An 18,169-nucleotide genomic window follows, 5' to 3' on the forward strand; every position below is an offset into this window, starting at 1 on the left:
AGAGTATAGTCTGTAGATGTCCAGGTAATCTTAATAAGTGCAGACATAATCAGGAGATAACATTATCCATTCAGTGTTGAATTTTATAGTATGTGAATGGCCACTAATACATTTTCACTTGGCACAGTTTTATGGCTAAGATCTGAGAGGTACAGCTATGATCTAAGTAAAGGAGAGGGAACACGCAACACTGTTATCAACACAGCAACAAATCAAAAAATATCAATGCAACATTCCTCCATATGTAGGTTAATATGCTTTGAAGGTTTAGCAGTTAGGGTGGGATTCACACTGGGCACGGAGGTCCGAATCTGGATGTGATTGTTCCTGCACTTCCCACAGCATTGGTCTGGTTTCAGACTTGATTCTATCAGACATTTACAGTTCCGGCATTTGACATGTGTGTTCATCTTACATCATCAAAAAATACTCACATCACCCATTCCGTCTCCCACAACGTTCCCCCTGCCACTCATGGTACATGTATGCTGTGGAAACTAATGACATTGTCATAGGCTAAAACACATGCAGGTACCTTCCTGAACAAGTCGGGAATCGCAGCATGGTTGCAGTACAACTGAACTTGGACCTCCTACAGGTGCTCTGGGTTTTGACACCATGGTGCACCTCCTGGTCTGGATGACAGCTTTCACAAGTTTTCATGTGAATCGTGATCAGACAAACCTTCTATCGAGAAAGCTCTCTAAGGATCCTGCGCTTTACCACCAAGGCCCAGGTTCGATTCCTGAGCCGGGAATTGACCCAGACACCAGGGGTTGCACAAGCCAGTACACTCCAAGTGCTGGTCTGAAGCCTGTATAAAAATGAAGTGTTGCATCAGATTTGAAGTTTTGGCATGAGACACTGAGATCTGGTCCCTATATGTGAGTCTCAATGCATGAGAGTGACAAAGAGGCTTTTAGTTTCGGGCTAATTGGCCTTCAAGAATTAGAACATTGAGGTATTTGGATAAAATTGCATCGCTAAATTTGTCACATTTTAGTGCATTATTTTTCAACCTTTTTTTTAAAGTTATTATTACATATTTTTTGTAAGTCTGTTCAGCGTGGAAACAAAATGATTTAGGACTGTACGGTAATTAAATATAAAAAGCTAAGTTTTAAAAACAATAATGATTTATATCATGATTTATATCATGTTTATATCCTGATGTGTGTTCTAGGGAGTAATAAACACTGAAGAGACATTGTGTGAGATCGGTTTCTAGGCTGTTCCCATAACCTTAAATGAGTTCAAACAAATAAATTAGTAAATGTTAAGAAAAGCAATAATTTTCCTTCAGTAAGCATTTTGTATACCGGCAATTGCTACGTTGTCACAATTTCACAATTAAAACCATTTTGTAAGCATCTGAACCATTAAAACTGCTTATTGAAACAACTCCTTAAATTTGCAAAAAAAAAAGTTGTTATTTATTCATTTTAGAGAGTTTTAAAATACAGACTAGAAATGATTCAGTAAGTGGAAGTCATAGGAAATGTGCAGTGTGTACACAGAGTGAGGAGTTGAGAGTTTGAGGGATTGAAATAAAAATAAAGTATTGTCTCTTGTTGATTTTTTTCCCCTTCATCACTCTTCTTAGTGGATTTACAGTGCTTAAAACGTCCCACAAACAGATCTAGGTCAGTGCCTCAAACACTGGGAATAAAAGGGGGAAAGAAATGTCTGGAATAGTTTTTATTCTTACAGGCATCCAATTATAAAAATGCAAAGATGTTGTCCACTTTTGAGGGTTGAAAGCAATCCTTGTGGGATGGCCCAAGAGAACAAGGCTTTAGATGTGTTTCTCACTGGGCGTGTGTTTACGGAAGAGCTGGATCTCTATAAGTGGAATGGGAGCTGGGAAACGGGCCTCGGATCACTGTTGGATTCACGGCAGAGGTCAACTGGTGGGCACATGGCTGTGTCAGTTGGCTCCAAGCAGCTTGCACAGTCCTGCCAATACAGAGACATTTGTTAAATGTCTATATAACAGTGTATCTAAGACAGTAATTGGTATTTTATGTGTTGGAGCTGAATTGTTTAGATTAATTAGTATCATGCGCAGATAAACAGCTAGACTTCCTGGGCCGTTCCATTCATATAATGCTGGTCTGATTTTATTAATGAATCCAACAGGAACTGAGGAGCAGAGTTTCTCTTTACCAACAAACAAATTAGTCTTTGTGTTTATGCCAATCTAGCCCTCCTCCTCCTCTCTGGCAGCAGGAAGAGAAAGAGAGAACAAAAAAAAAATCCAAGGATGAAACAAAGGGGACATGCAACTCCCTGGCTCCCGAGCACGGCCGTGCAGTGATAGGAGAAACAAATACTATTTTCTCATGGAGCAGTCATTTCCGTTCTAAATTTGGATGCCCCTACTAGGCTGACAGGAGCTTAATAAACAATGTGCTCACTATTTTGGGCAAGCTGGGTGAATGAGGAACGTCAAATGGGATTCACGTTCTTGGCAGGGTGTCACAGTGGTTTGTTCACTTCTCAGATATGTGTGTGTGTGTGTGTGTTTGTGTGTTTGCTGAGATTTTTCCTCACATGAAAATAACCTACCATGGAAAGACACCAGATTAAAGATTTTGTCCTGTTTACCCTGTGCTGTGTGTAAATTTGCCCATAATGCTGTTGTGGTGTTCAGGAAGATTTTGTTTTGGCTGTTTGGAAGTGATGCATGATGCTAGCTGTCCGAGACAGAGTGACCTCCGGGAACTTAAATCTTTAGCACTTATTTAGGTATTTTGCTGATTGAGTTCCAGTGAGTTCCAGAAGACAGATATGTTCTTTGAAGAGTCACATTTCTGAAGTTGTTTTTGTTTTGGTGGATTTTCATTCTTTTAGCCAGCAGCATGTTATTTACATGATCTGACCTTTTGCAATTGTGGTTTTTATCATCTCCATTGGTTGAAAGATAAAGCCTGTATTGTTCAGTGCTTGATTTCTAATAGAAGAAGAGTAGAAGAATTTGAAGAATATCACAGCCTGTTACAGATATAATTAAATGAAATAAAAGTGTTTTATTGGTGGGTTGTCGTGTAAGGGAGAGAGTGGATGTGCAAGAACACTCTGGTTTTGCATACAGGTTGTTGTTGTTGTGTGGCTCATACACACGAATAGCCTTTAAAACACTGGGGTCATTTGGGGTAAAAAACATTTTTTAGAAGATTCTTGGATCCTGTAGCCCACAAAACTATACAGAGAACACGAGTCTCCACATAAATGCCTGTTTTTCCCCCCAACACATTGAATTGCCACACTGGGCTTGCCTCTGTGTGTTGGCACAACTTCATAAGAAGGAAGAACAAAAGCTATAATTCCTCTTTGTGTGCAGTGTGAACAATGTGTGGATCTGTGCAGTGGGATATATTTAAGCAATATCGCATGAGCAGCAGTGAGGCTATACTGAATATCTGCCCTGTATGCAGGTAAACATAGCCATGCTGATATTCAGTTTAACAGCACCACTGTGGGCTCAACATTGCTTTCATGCAACAGTTTTAGAAAGTAGATTTTTAATATTGTGTAACTGAGAAAGTGTTGCCAAATGAACTGAAATACATTAAGGAAGAACATTCACTATTAGTGATTTGTACATTGTACATGAAATTAGCTTTTTCCTTTTCATCTTTAGAGGACAAGCTTTAAATTTAAAGTCATTTTAGATTTAAAGTCATTATGAAAAATGTGTTGTTTGTTGCTTACTGTTCCTTGATGTTGTCTCTAACTCTACTGTAGTAACACTTTCATTGGTAACACAGACAAGCATGATAGAGTGATGTACACATCAGATGAATGGATCGAAACAAACTGTATACATATTTATATGTGACTTTTATTGTGACTGTACGTGGCTTTTGAACTCTTATGTTATGCAGAACATAGCTGAGAAAAATCTAATTAAGTATTTAAATCTGTGAGATCCTTAATAGCAATAATAATGCCAATAAAGATATCCGAGTTTCTTCCAGTTCCATATATCTGACTGTATTCTCTATTGTTTCCAACAGTCTGTGGACCTCACATTGACATCCGCAATGAAATCAGCGAGTTCAAGAAGCTGGAGAACTGCACGGTGGTGGAGGGCTACCTGCAGATCCTCTTGATAGGAGATAAAAACCACAACCTTCATCAGGAGTTTCGCACGCTTAGCTTCCCCAAGCTCACCATGGTCACAGACTACCTACTCCTGTTCCGCGTAGCCGGCCTTGACAGCCTCAGCACGCTCTTCCCCAACCTCAGTGTCATCCGAGGACGCAATCTCTTCTACAACTACGCCCTGGTAATCTTTGAGATGACCAGCCTAAAAGACATCGGCCTGTACAACTTGAGGAACATCACGCGAGGGGCCATCAGGATCGAGAAGAACCCAGAGCTGTGCTATCTCGACTCGGTGGACTGGTCGCTCATTATGGATGCAGAGTTCAATAACTACGTTGCTGGAAACAAGCTGTCCAAAGAGTGTGGTGACGTCTGCCCTGGCATTATGGAGGACAACCCTCAATGCTTCAGGACCAGCTTTAACGACATTTATAGCTACCGCTGCTGGACCTCCAGCCACTGCCAGAAAGGTAAGATTGGTGGGTTTTGTGTTAATAACAGAAACAGTTTATTGCTTTACAGTTGTGTGTTGTTTTGTTGATATTGTTGACGATGGTCAGGATTGCTGAGCTCTGCTGGGAAATGCACTGAAACATTGAACACTTCTTACTTTATCAGCTGTCAGTAATGAATAGCTTGCCGGTAATTTGAAACGCTGTGCTAATCCAAGTTATCTTAGACCCTGCTCATCTGTCACATGGCACATAACTCAGGAGATGCTGGAGTGTTTTTTACAGCGCACAAATTGAACATTTTTTTTCATTCGTCTAAGTTAGTTATTAACTTTGCAGCTTGTTGATGATCTTATTCCAGCTGTGGAGCCACTGGTACATCACTAGACATTTTCATAATCTGCCTTAGGAGTTTGTCTAACTTCACCTGAACTGTCATATCACTAATGTTGTAATAAAAGCTGTTACTGCAGTAGAAGTTAGATGGCGGTTAAAATAATATTCGACTAGCTACTACACTGTTACTAGTAGTATGCTGGAGCTCTGTCTGACAGTTGGAGTGTTATCAGGTAAATATTTGCCTAGCCTTATCTACGTTCCATTGAGTGACTTATGACCAAGCTGTCATAAAAACTGTGACAGCAGTTAAGGATGGTGGACTCATTATTTCCTCTTTAGAACGTCTCTCTATGACCTTTGGTGGCACCCTTTTAGAAGATGTTTGCGGCACGACAGCACGACAGTTATGCCTTTTCTAAATTACATACTGTCCTGCAAAAAAAGCAAAGTTCTTTACTGCTATTTGAATTCCTTACCAGCACTTAAAGGCTGTACACTGTATTTTTCAGTGTAACACACCTCAATCTACATGCCTTTATTTATGGCTGGTTCACATTAATAGATGCCAGCATGTCTCCTCACATCTGGCTGAGGGTTGTGTTGGAATGTCTGGGAAACTTGCGCATTGTGTGCCCTCTTTTCCTCTCTCAAGCGCATGAGTATGCTGGGAAAAGCGCAGTGGAGAAGAAGGCTGGAGCTTGTTCCCAGCCTTGGTCATCAGGAGTGCCTTTCAGGTTCTTTTATAGGCTAGATGAGCTACGATCTGTCCCTCCTCTTCTTTTTTTTCCTCCTAAACATGCAACAAGACAAACAGAGGAAATCAAGCCTTCCGCAGATACATTTTGTGAGATATGTGGGAAGCAGAGGCCTGTGTATTGTTGTATAATCTGGGCAGCGTAAGGAGAATTGGTGCTAAAGGACATGGGGTATGAACAGAGTAATAGATGTAGCCTTTTTTTCCAGTGGACCCCCCCCACCCCTGTCCTGTGTGCTGATCCTGCCAGTTACCAGAAGTCCCTGCTAGACGTGTCAGCACCTGTTTCCCTGCACACCTGTTTGGTATGGTAATGTTGTGTCTGAATAGTGAGTCTTTAGGGGCTGTGTGAGTCATCTATATCCAAGGCTCCCTCAGCACCACCCAAAAACAAAGGAAAGGGCAGGTAGGCGCAACAGAAAGGACCTGCTGAAAGTCCTGCTTAATTCACGGGTGTTTTGCGCTTGATTTACGGGAACCAGTCATCATCTCCCACCTGTCTGAGGGCGTTTTTGTTCTGTCTTGGTTTCCCCACAAAGCATCAAAAGGGATGCAGAATGTGCTTTGGGAAGTGGCACCACAGGCTTTATGCTCTGTTTGTAGGCTCCAGGCTCAACCACTGTCGAGGAAAACAAAAAAGCAGGTAAAAAAGATGGAGTGGGTAAAGGAGGGGAGCTAAACAGCACTTCCCAGACATATTTACCCTGTACTTATACTGAAGTAAAATGGAGGTGAACTCAAACAAGAACATGAAAGGACAACCTTGAGGTTTCAAAGAGGAAGATAAGGCCTAATGGGATCAGGCGCAGTGGAGTGCAGATAGGAATCCGGATTGAAGTGGGAGGAGGAGGGTGGTGCCTGTCGAAGGTGTCTGTGTTGCCTTGTTGTGGGCTGTGCCGCCCCTCAGTGGCTCTTGGTCCAACCTCTGTAGTGCTCTTTAAAGGGCAGATCCTTCCCTCTTCTCTCTCTTCTCTTCTCCCACCTCGTCCACATAATTGCCTTGTTTTTCTTGAGCCCAGATGTTTCTTCAAGGGCACACAGTGGTTTTGTAGTCAGCCTGGAGATGGCTTCTATCCGAGAGTTATGCTCTCTAATTATGCCACGGAGAGATGCTGTACACTACCACTCACTCAGCTCGCTGTGTTTTTCTTGCATGTGTGTGTTCATGAGTGAAATGGGATGTGGGATGTCTACTCTAGATCTATTGTGTTTTGTTTGAACATTTAAAGCAATGGATCACATTCCTGTGCCTGTTTGAGCATGTGCTTGCTCCTGTTTCATTACTGCATGAGGGTCTGTGTGTGGTGTGTGTGTGCATGTTTGTGTGTGTGTGAGTGAAACACCTCTTCATTTGAGACTTTGATCGAGCGGTACTCATTGTCCCTGGCCTGCTCGCTCTCTGTTTGTTTGGTGTTACACAAAACTGCAATTAAAGTAGCGTCTCCTCTCAGAACCCTGCCATTAGGACAGGAGGAATAGTCTTTTATGAGGAACTCAGCATTACAGGATGCATATCAACGTTTACACACAGAATTTTTCTTTTTTTTTTCAATACAGATGATCATCTTTAGCCTAACTCCTGATCATATAAATTGATGGGATAGTTGTGTGTAGAAGTGTGTGTTTGCATATGACTTGAGACGAGAAAATTGTGACAGATATGTCAAGCTTAGATGCACAGCGCAATGTATGTGAGAGCACAAGGAGTACTGCACCTTCACCTTTTGTCCTTTGCTCCATTCTCTATGCAGTCGCTTAATTCCTGTCATTCTTTCGTCTGCTTTACTGTTTCCTCCTGACAATTTTTACCCCCTACCCCAGCTACAATTATCGGACACTGTTAAAGAGTAACTTTTTAAAGAGTAACGCCCAATTTTCTGTTGTCACACCGGCATGGTTAAACACTTATATTAAGATATAAATACTGGTAAGAGGTTCACCCATAGAAAGACTCTCCATGTTATTTAATCTATACAAAATGTGTATTTCAGTCATTTTCACAGTTCAAATAAATATTCAACAGTTCTTTATTTCCTTGAAACTTATTTCTATCATCAACAACAAATCATAGCAGCAAGCCTGTGTCTGTTTTGTAAAAGACAGCCTGTTTCTCTCTCTCTCTTCACTCTTTCTTTCACTTTTCACGTGTATTCATGTGCGTCGAACACTGAAAAGGAGTTAAAAGTTACCAAACCAAGTTAACTAACTTTTCTAAAAGCATTCTTCGAACTCAATGTATGGAAAATGGCTTTAAAAAAGCTGATTTGTTAATACGCATTGGTAATGCAAGCTTATAATAATCTAACCCATATAGACCCAAATTGCCACAAAATATTTATTTACTCATAGCGAAAAATATAGCTTCAGGCGCCAATGAATGAAACACAGGTAATTTGAATTGAAAAACATGACCTGCACAATAAAGATTATGTCTCATTTTTTAAAAGAAATAATGTTATTGTTTGGGGCTGGACTTTGTTTGATGCTAAATGTCTTTGAAGGAGTTTTACTTGGCGCTCAATGCAGCAGCATATTTCCTCATTCTGTGCTCAGGAAAACAAAATAAACCTATAGAAAATCATGAAAGCAAAACAAAAACATAAAAAAACTGCCATAAGGAGTTCGGAAACCGCACCCGCATGTTTAGACGTCTTGCAAAAGGTTATGTACTAAACAAATAAATCTTTTCTGTAGGAACAAAACTTTCAAATCTTCTTTGCTTTCTCAGTTTTCAATATACAATAAACCCCCTGCTATCACCTGGTCTCTACACTCAAACTACACTATATTGCCAAAAGTATTCGCTCACCTGCCTTGACTCGCATATGAACTTAAGTGACATCCCATTCCTAATCCATAGGGTTCAATATGACGTCGGTCCACCCTTTGCAGCTATAACAGCTTCAACTCTTCTGGGAAGGCTGTCCACAAGGTTTAGGAGTGTGTTTATGGGAATTTTTGACCATTCTTCCAGAAGCGCATTTGTGAGGTCACACACTGATGTTGGACGAGAAGACCTGGCTCTCAGTCTCCGCTCTAATTCATCCCAAAGGTGTTCTATCGGGTTGAGGTCAGGACTCTGTGCAGGCCAGTCAAGTTCATCCACACCAGACTCTGTCATCCATGTCTTTATGGACCTTGCTTTGTGCACTGGTGCACAGTCATGTTGGAAGAGGAAGGGGCCAGCTCCAAACTGTTCCCACAAAGTTGGGAGCATGGAATTGTCCAAAATGTCTTGGTATGCTGAAGCATTCAGAGTTCCTTTCACTGGAACTAAGGGGCCAAGCCCAGCTCCTGAAAAACAACCCCACACCATAATCCCCCCTCCACCAAACTTTACACTTGGCACAATGCAGTCAGACAAGTACCGTTCTCCTGGCAACCTCCAAACCCAGACTCGTCCATCAGATTGCCAGATGGAGAAGCGCGATTCGTCACTCCAGAGAACGCGTCTCCACTGCTCTAGAGTCCAGTGGCGGTGTGCTTTACACCACTGCATCCGACGCTTTGCATTGCACTTGGTGATGTATGGCTTGGATGCAGCTGCTCGGCCATGGAAACCCATTCCATGAAGCTCTCTGCGCACTGTTCTTGAGCTAATCTGAAGGCCACATGAAGTTTGGAGGTCTGTAGCGATTGACTCTGCAGAAAGTTGGCGACCTCTTCGCAATATGCGCCTCAGCATCCGCTGACCCCGCTCCGTCAGTTTACGTGGCCTACCACTTCGTGGCTGAGTTGCTGTCATTCCCAAACACTTCCACGTTCTTATAATACAGCTGACAGTTGACTGTGGAATATTTAGGAGCGAGGAAATTTCACGACTGGATTTGTTGCACAGGTGGCATCCTATCACAGTTCCACGCTGGAATTCACTGAGCTCCTGAGAGCGACCCATTCTTTCACAAATGTTTGTAAAAGCAGTCTGCATGCCTAGGTGCTTGATTTTATACACCTGTGGCCATGGAAGTGATTGGAACACCTGATTCTGATTATTTGGATGGGTGAGTGAATACTTTTGGCAATATAGTGTATGTATTTATGATGTATATCACCAAGACAGCGTGGGAATGAAAGAGCCTCACTCCCAATACAGGTCTCAGGTCTGATCAATCATCATTTTGTTTGTAAATCCACTAGAAATAAATGTTTTGCATACATTTTTCTTTTACATTTTACATTTCTACTTTTTCGAGTTTCTTTTTAACAGCTCCAACCATTAGCTAGCTTTGCTCAGTGTCCACGTCACAATCCCTCTCCAGCATGCGGCTGACTGCTCGGCCTTGTGCTGTCAAAAATGTTGTGTGTTTGTACATCGATCAGCCATATCATTAAAACCTCTGACAGGTGAAGTGAGTAACATTGATTATCTCGTTACTAGTGGCTCCTGTCAGGGGGTGGGTTATGTTATATAGCAAGTGAACAGTCAGTTCTCAGAGTTGATGTGTTGGAAGCTTGGAAACTGGGTAGGTGTGAGGATCTGACTTTGACAAGAGCTAAATCATGATAGTGAGATGATTGAGTCAGAGCATCTCCCAAATAGCAGGTCATATGGGGTGTTCTTGGTGTGCAGTGGATGGTTGCTAGCAACTACTGAAGTCTCTGGTCCACCTAGTGAAGTCTCATTGATGTGCATGGGAATGAAGGCTGGCCAGTCTGGTCTGATCCCACAAAGGATACTTTCAGCACAAATACAAAGATATAAGCATACACAGTGCATCACAGCTTGCTGCATACGGGGTTAGAGAGCGGTCAGAGTGCCCATACTGACCCCTGTCCACTGCCAGAAGCACCTACAGTGGGTATGTGAATATCAGAACTGGACAATGGAGCAATGGACAAAGTTGAACATTATACCTAAATATTATTGCCGTCCAAGCATGCCCCTTCATGAATCTGCATTTCCTAATATCAGTGGCCTCTTTCAGTAGGATAATTCACTCTAATTCACTCACTGTGGAATGGATAAACAAGTCTGATCCACGGAGGCTCAACCTCACAACTTACAGGACTTACAGGATCTGCTGCTAACAGCTTGGTGCCAGATACCACAGCACACCTTCAGGGGTATTTGTAGAGTCCGTGCCGTGATGGGTCAGAGCTGTTTTCACGGCACAATGGAGACCTGCGCAATATTATGCAGGTGGTTTTAATGTTATGGCTAATTGGTGTATGTGTGTGTTTACGCATGTGTGTAAACATATCTGCTCTGTGGACTGTATTCTTCTGGCCCCTGTGTTCCAGACAAGCATGTTGTTAAGCCACCCCCGACTGGGAGTGAGGGAAAGAGAGGGGCAAGGAGCAGAGGGGAGGGTCGGGCAGTTTGATGATGAGCTCCAAGGTCTCACAGAGAGCCTCATGGCCTCACACAACACCACACACACACCGTCCAACACTCCTCAGGGTTACTCCAAAGGCGATTTTCCCCACCCCACCAAACACCGACAGTTTGGCTCTGGCTTACATAGCCGTCATTTTTCACATTCCTGAGCTGCGGGACACAATACACAGACTGCAACGATTTGGAAAAATACCGAAAAGTCCTGAATACTGACGAAGCTGTTTGCCTCGCCCACAGCTGCTCTACTGTAGAATCTTCCTGTCTGTGTCTCGTGTCAGCATGGTAACGAAATCAACTGTCTGTGTCCAACTGTGTGTGGACTTGCATTATTTCAGCTTAGGAGTTTCTTCAGAACTGAGTGACTGGCTAGTGATCAGTGTCTGCATCTTGTTAAGGGTTTGTGCAATGCACTTTTTCATTAGTTGGGTCAAGGTTGTGTCATGGTGACTGGTCATGAGGACTGCAAGGTCAAATTTCACCACTGGGAAAAGACTTGGCCTGTCTGTCTGACTGTCTGTTTGTTGTTTTTTTCTGTAATCTGCTCCGAGCTTCTGTGCCAAAAGACGGCTCTGACAAACTGATGAAGCTCTTATGAAAGTGAACTGAGGAAAAGGAGGGATAGGTCACTCTGCCCTTTGAATAAACTTTGCATCTGGAGTAGGTTTACGACATTAAATATTTGAGAATGGCGATCTGGTGTGCCTTTGTATTTAGAGTGATTGGGGAAACTGATGTGCAGTGGTATGTATGTTAGAAATAAGGTATGTGTTTAGGAGTTTTAGTACACAGCAGCTTCTATAAATACAGCCACTACTGTAGTGAGAGCATGAATGGGAGAGAACTGCACAGTGGCGCCGATAGAGAGTGTATGTCTGTGTGTGTAGGCACAGGCACGCACAGACACTGTCGAGTCCTTTGACAAGAGGATGCTGGGAACATGTTTTTGTTTCTTTGTGTGGGTGGATGTATATGTGTGTGCGTGTGTGTAAGGGGGAGGGGCTGCATGTTTTTTTATGCCATCACTCGGGGTAGTGTGTTTTTCTTAAGCAGCATAATCTTACCAGACATGTGTGGGTGGCTTTATGTTTGCTCTGAGTTTTTGGGAGATCTGCATGAAGAAAACCACCGAGAACAGATGACAGGCCGACTTCCTTTGCAGCCGAGGTGGCAGAATGCAGTGCTGTCCTCTGGGTGTGTTAACTTTAGCCACGACTCAATACGTCTATTCTCAAACCAGAACAAAGCACCAGAGTAGAGAGAGAAAACAGAAGGAGATGAGAAAAGTAAAAAGCAGATGGATGAGCTTTCTTATTTTTTTTCCCTAAAGTCTGCTTGATGGATTATCCAAGCGACAGCATCTTTGAAGCTCTTTTCAGTAGATATCAATCAGAGAAGGAAGAAAGAAGTTTGTCTTCTTGTGCTAATCCTGCAGTATCCAGGACACCTCAATTTGAATTTTTCAGAACATCAGAGCAAGCACTCAGACATACAGCACATAATACACACATTATAAGCACAACTGTACCAGTTCGGACAGTGCATCATCCATCCATCCATTCTCTACTGGGTCTCAGGGAACCTGGAGCCTCTCCCAGGAAACTCAGGGCACAAGGCAGGGGACAACCTGGACAGGATGCTAGTCTTTCACACTGCACAATCACACACACACACACACACCATGTCACTCACTATTTATAATTTGGAGATCAGCCCACAATACATGTCTTTGGACTGGGGGAGGAAACTGGAGAACCCAGAAGAAACCCCCAAGGCACTGGGAGAACATGCAAATGCACATGATGGAGGCAGGAATCAAACCCCCAACCCTGGAGGTATGAGTTAAAACATGCTAACCACCAAACCTACATAGCATTCAATGGATTTGGGGGCTTTAAAGTTTTTTTCACTTCTTTCTAATCATGCCTTGTTCAAATCTGTTGGAGATTCTCTCATACACAATGGTCAACCAGCAGCTACTTCATTTCTGACTCAGTCACATTTTTCTCTGTTGACTTTTTTCCTGCATAGTCCATTCGCTGTGCTTGTATTGAAGGTGTGAGCAGCTCTTTCCTGCTAAAGCAGTGGTTTCTGTTCACACATTACCCTCATGATAATTTGCTGGTCTCGTCATATCCAGTTGCTGTGTAAGGTTTTCCATGGATTTCTACTTTAGACCCATTTAGATTAACCATGGGTACATTTGAATGTAAAAGTGCTTGTGGGAAGTGCCAGTGAGGCAAGGAGTGTATTTTCTGGTAGAAGTTTAGAAAAAAATGTGCATTTTCATATTTTTTTTTGTCTGTCTGACTGTCTGCACATTTTTAGCAAATTCTTTTGACTCTTAAACGATGACAGCCATTAGTGAGAATTGGCTTTTAAACACATGCATAAATCAACAGCAACAGCAAATAATTGCAAAGAGATTATAGGATGCCATCATAAACAGACAGGAAAAATCTTATCGGATATTATTGTACAGCCTACGCTCATGTTTTTTCTTCACACAAGCTGTGTTTGCAGCAGTTTTGATATAAGAGCCGTCCATATTTTTATGAGGTTCCTTGCTACGTTTTAATGGAATAATGTAAAGACGTTGTATCCTGTAGAAGAGTACTGGCTCCTTAACGGCAGCCGTGATGGAATCAGTGAAAACACATGTTCATGCGAGGTGTAAATGGGGCTGCAGATTGGCTTGGGCACAAAGGCTTTTTCTGCTTGATTGGGTTTATTGGATTCCGTTGGCTTGTGTGAGCTGTGGATGTTATCAGTCAGAGGGCAGTACAGGGCTGTTTGTACAGCGAGCACGGTGATGTAGAGGTCCATTTAAATGTGATAAAACGGCCCCGGTGTGGTTATTACACCCCTGACATATGTGTTAGGTTGAATATAAGTCTTTTAGCTAGTCGTCAGAGCAAATGACAAATCACTTTGACGCAGACCTTCTACTCATTCTTTTCCCCTCTCTCCCTTTGCTCTTTATATCTCAGACTGTAGTACAACTACACATGCAGTGGACATGTCCTCAGGGGGGTGTGTGTGGGGCAGTGCAGGGTGCAGAGCTGCATGCTGTCTGGAGTGCTAATGTTGAACTGAAACGGTTATTCATTTGCCAATCTTTACACACATCTATAAAAATCTGGGGAAATACTACTTCCGGGCTCTTGAGTGTTCCGGGCTCAGAGTCAGTCTCTCTCTCTCTCTCTGTTGTGTGTATGTCTGTCTGTGTGTGTGTGTGTGTGTGTGTGAAAAAGACGGATAGAGAATGTGTGTGGTATATGCCATTGCCAATGTGATTACATGCTACTTCTCATAGTCCTCCATCCCCTTGTAGTGTAGAATGCAGCTGCTGTGTTGTTTCCAGCTTAAATAATGACGTTGTTATTAACTGCACTCTGAACCCAGAAAAAGGCTTTCCCCCAGGAAAAGGAAAAAAAAAACGTAACCATGTAAAGAATGCTGTTTTATACCAAGCACAGATGTTGCACTACATGCACATGAGTTGTGAATGGAGTGAATCTATAACTTAATAATATATTAATATCTATTGAGGTATTTAGTAAACAGTTTCTGCTCTTTGTTCCGTTGTAAATATTCCCATTCTTAGTTTCCCTATGGAACTATAATTACCATGCCAGTCATGATGAATGAAAAAGGATTTGTGCATCGGAGCTAAATAAGGTGCAGTTTGCTGAGGCTTGTCCTAGATCCTATTGGATCGTGTCTTCTTTTTTTCCCCCGAAAAGCCACATAAACCCACTCCCGCTTTGAAGTCCTCTAGGGTTCAGCAGAGGAACTCTAAAGCGGTAATGGTGATCCTGTTGAATGCTGCAGCAATGTTTTTTCCCCCTCTTTGTTTCTTCTCAGAATGAAGTGAGCAGGAAAGTCTTATTGTTTCCTTTCGGCTACAATTACACGCTACTTGGTGGCACGTTCTACACAAGAAAAAGAAATCTGAAGAGAAGCCATGTGTGAAGGATTGAGTGTGTGTATCTGTGTGTTTTGTAGAAGAAAAAAAATCCCAAGGTGCTGTTTGTGCATGGTTTTCTTCCTCTTGTGGTAGAGAAGGCACATGCTTGTGTACTCTGTATGATTAAAAGGGTGTGGGTGTACATACATGTTTATAAGCAAACATTTATGTGTCTGTTTCTAAAAGACAAAAATGTTCACAAGTTACACTCACAGCTAGTGTGTCCATTTAAAAGATTTCTGAGCATTTCTAAGCTAACTGAATTTTTATTGTACACACCCTGGGATTGATCATTAAAAAAAATTAGAGCAAAGATGTTAGAGTCCCATATTGCCCATCGTCAGGCATGCAGGTCCTGCCCACTGGAGGTTTTATTACATGCAGGATCCGGTTTGTGTGTGTACTATCTTTATATGACTTCGGATGAGCACTTCTCAAACAGGATTATATTTTTTACAGATATTTTTCACGCACAAAATAAAGCTCAGTACCTTTTTCTCCATAAAGCCAGCTCACTCCCGTCCCCCCAGTTCCTGAGTGTGTGTGGTTGTCAGAACCTGGTCGAACAGGCACAGGTGGCAGTGGGCGCTTGCTGTGTCTCCCCCACGGCAGGCGAACTGCTCTTTGGCTGCCTTCTGCCTCTCGTAGGAATCACCAGTTGGCACGTTGGCCAGGTGAGGTTTGCCAAGGGTGAGATGTGCCATCTCTTTTCACACTCTCAGCGCCCACTGTCCATTCAACATTTTCCTCTAAATTAAATTTACTCTGTATTTCCTACTTTTTTTTTGCCTGTACTGCTCTGGTCCACTAGCTGGCATTGCAGAGTTGATGAAACTGGATAAAGTAAGTGAGCTCATTTTAGCCTGCTATCTGAGTTCAGTGTGTTCTCTGATGTAAGTGTGAGACTCTTTTATGATGTATATCCATGTCCAGTTTTCCATCATATAAATTTTATATGCAAAACAGCCATCAAAACGCAGCAAACTCACATATGGCTGTATGTCACAAATATTTTCTAACCTCATAGAAAAACTTGTGAGTTCAAATTGTAGCTCGGCAAAAGAAATATAATAATCATCTATAATTGTTTTGACTTATATAATTTGTGCTATCTATACTTTCTGGGAAAATCTTTTATAACGTGTTTGAACGTTTAATATTTTTATTTAGATACTAAGGGGTGATGGCTCATATGCGCCATTTTCTGCTGCTGGTTTTCTTTTATTAAATCGTTCAAATGAATAGTATCTTTTGCCTACACTTAAAGCATATTTGAGGTAATATTTTGTGTAATGATTGAGTGGATAGGTGGAGTCTTATTCACCAGTATGGTCACACTCTCTTTGTAGCTAACAGGCTGTAGTCTGTTTGTATGTGGGGTAGACGCTTGAAATCTGAGAGAGAGAGAGAGAGAGAGAGAGAGAGAGGCATGCCTGAGAAAGAAGGGCTGTACTCTTAGTGTAAACACACACTCACACCCACTGCTGTCTGCTTGGTCATTTACTGTGGCAGATCATCAAGCACCATGCCTGTGTCCATTGCCTGTGGTGAATAAAAAGTCAGGCCAAATGTGGCTAAGAGCTTCTTTGTTTCCCGTCACCTTGCGTGTGGTCTGTTTGCCGCCTGCTTATATGGCACAATTCCCTCTAGTGCCATTGCAAATGGCTGCTGAAGGTTAGGAGTTCAAACAGAGCCCAGAAAGCAAGCAATACTTCACTCCGAAACGCTTACATCGCTAATGACAAATGGAGTGTGGATCAGCTAGCATTGTTCATGCTAGATTTCACTGGTCATTAGCCATGTTGGCCATTTCTGACTTCATGTTCTTTTAGGAAGCATTTACACAGTTTGCAGTTCACAGATCTTTCAGAAACAGCTCACACAAGTCCACTCAGAAGGCTCTCTTGCTCTGTTGTGTCCGGCTCAGCTTGTTTAGACAGTCCAGCTGCCCCTCTTGTGTGGTATTTGTATCCGCTTGGAGGCAACGGAGGCTGGAATGAGCTGTCGCTGTCGGGAAAGCGGGGGCAGAGGCGCATTAGCCAGCTTTTCATCTCTTTTGCCACTTGTGTCAGAGGAGAGAGAGTGAGTGCACGCTTGGGCTGGTAAACACATGGCAAAGCCTTTGAAACCCTCCTCCTTCATCATCAATTACTAAATACCATTAAGTGTGTGTGTGTGTGTGTGAGTACGTGTCCATTGAGTTCATTATGTACATAAGAGCCTGTATGTAAGTATGAATTAAAGTGTGTCTCTGTGACTGTCGTCAGTTCTGTAATTCTTAAATGAGCAGCTGAAAATTTCACAACAGACAGGCTATAGGGTATATTTGTATAATCTCATTAATATTATAAAATATGAATAACCATACATAAATAAAGTATATTTATATATAGTGCTCCTAAAGGCCAAGATTCTTGGAACAATTTGTTAATATGGAACATTTTGTTAAATTCTACATATAAAAAGTATTCATAATTCATTCACTTGTTTGTATAAAATTATTACTGCTGTTAATATTATTCAAACAGAATACATATCAGGACATTTTTAAAACATTTAAAAACAAAACCTTTTAAAAACATTAATAAGCAAAAATATATTTCATAACAAATTAACAGAATTTAATTAGAATAAACCCAACACAGTGACTAAGAGTCTGCTGAGGAACTGGTTTGATTCAGCTGATGTAAACAAAATGTTTAATTAGAAATATATATATTTTTGGAACAGTGAATATAAAATATATAAAAATAGAAATTATTCGAATGTAGACGTCTGATTGGAATGTTACAGAATGGAATAGAAAATGTTTTTCAGCAAAAAAGTCCACTTTTAAACAGTTAAACAGATGTCTGAAATGGAAGAATTCAATATCCAATTATATTCAAGTCACAAGTATTTACTACACGGATAAAATCATTTGTTTATATAAAATGACAACCATTAAGTGAAACAAAATTTTTATTAATATATTTGCTCACAAGTAGTGAAGATATTTATAGTATTTTTCATTTATGTAATGTTACACCATGATAACTGTATTATCGTGTGTGTGTGTGTATGTGTGTGTGTGTGTGTGTCTATGTGGGGGTGTGTGTGAGACAGAGAGAGAGCACGGTGTATAAAATCACGCACATTCAGGTCAAGAGCTTCAGTTAATGTTCACATCAAACATTAGAATAAAGGGAAATTGTCATCTCTGTCATTTT

The 18,169-nt window shown here is 41.6% G+C and overlaps 1 protein-coding gene across 1 annotated transcript in view; it reads left to right on the forward strand.

Moving 5' to 3' along the window:
- igf1ra (insulin-like growth factor 1a receptor) overlaps positions 1 to 18,169 on the forward strand; it is a 92,757-nt gene that overhangs the window by 11,402 nt on the left and 63,186 nt on the right. The window contains exon 2 of the mRNA XM_058387171.1: positions 4,020 to 4,580. Coding sequence (XP_058243154.1) covers positions 4,020 to 4,580 — 561 coding nt within the window. The remainder of the gene's footprint in view (positions 1 to 4,019; positions 4,581 to 18,169) is intronic.

The sequence above is a fragment of the Hemibagrus wyckioides genome, linkage group LG04 (genome assembly GCF_019097595.1).
Source record: "Hemibagrus wyckioides isolate EC202008001 linkage group LG04, SWU_Hwy_1.0, whole genome shotgun sequence".
In the NCBI taxonomy this organism is placed as follows: Eukaryota; Metazoa; Chordata; class Actinopteri; order Siluriformes; family Bagridae; genus Hemibagrus; species Hemibagrus wyckioides.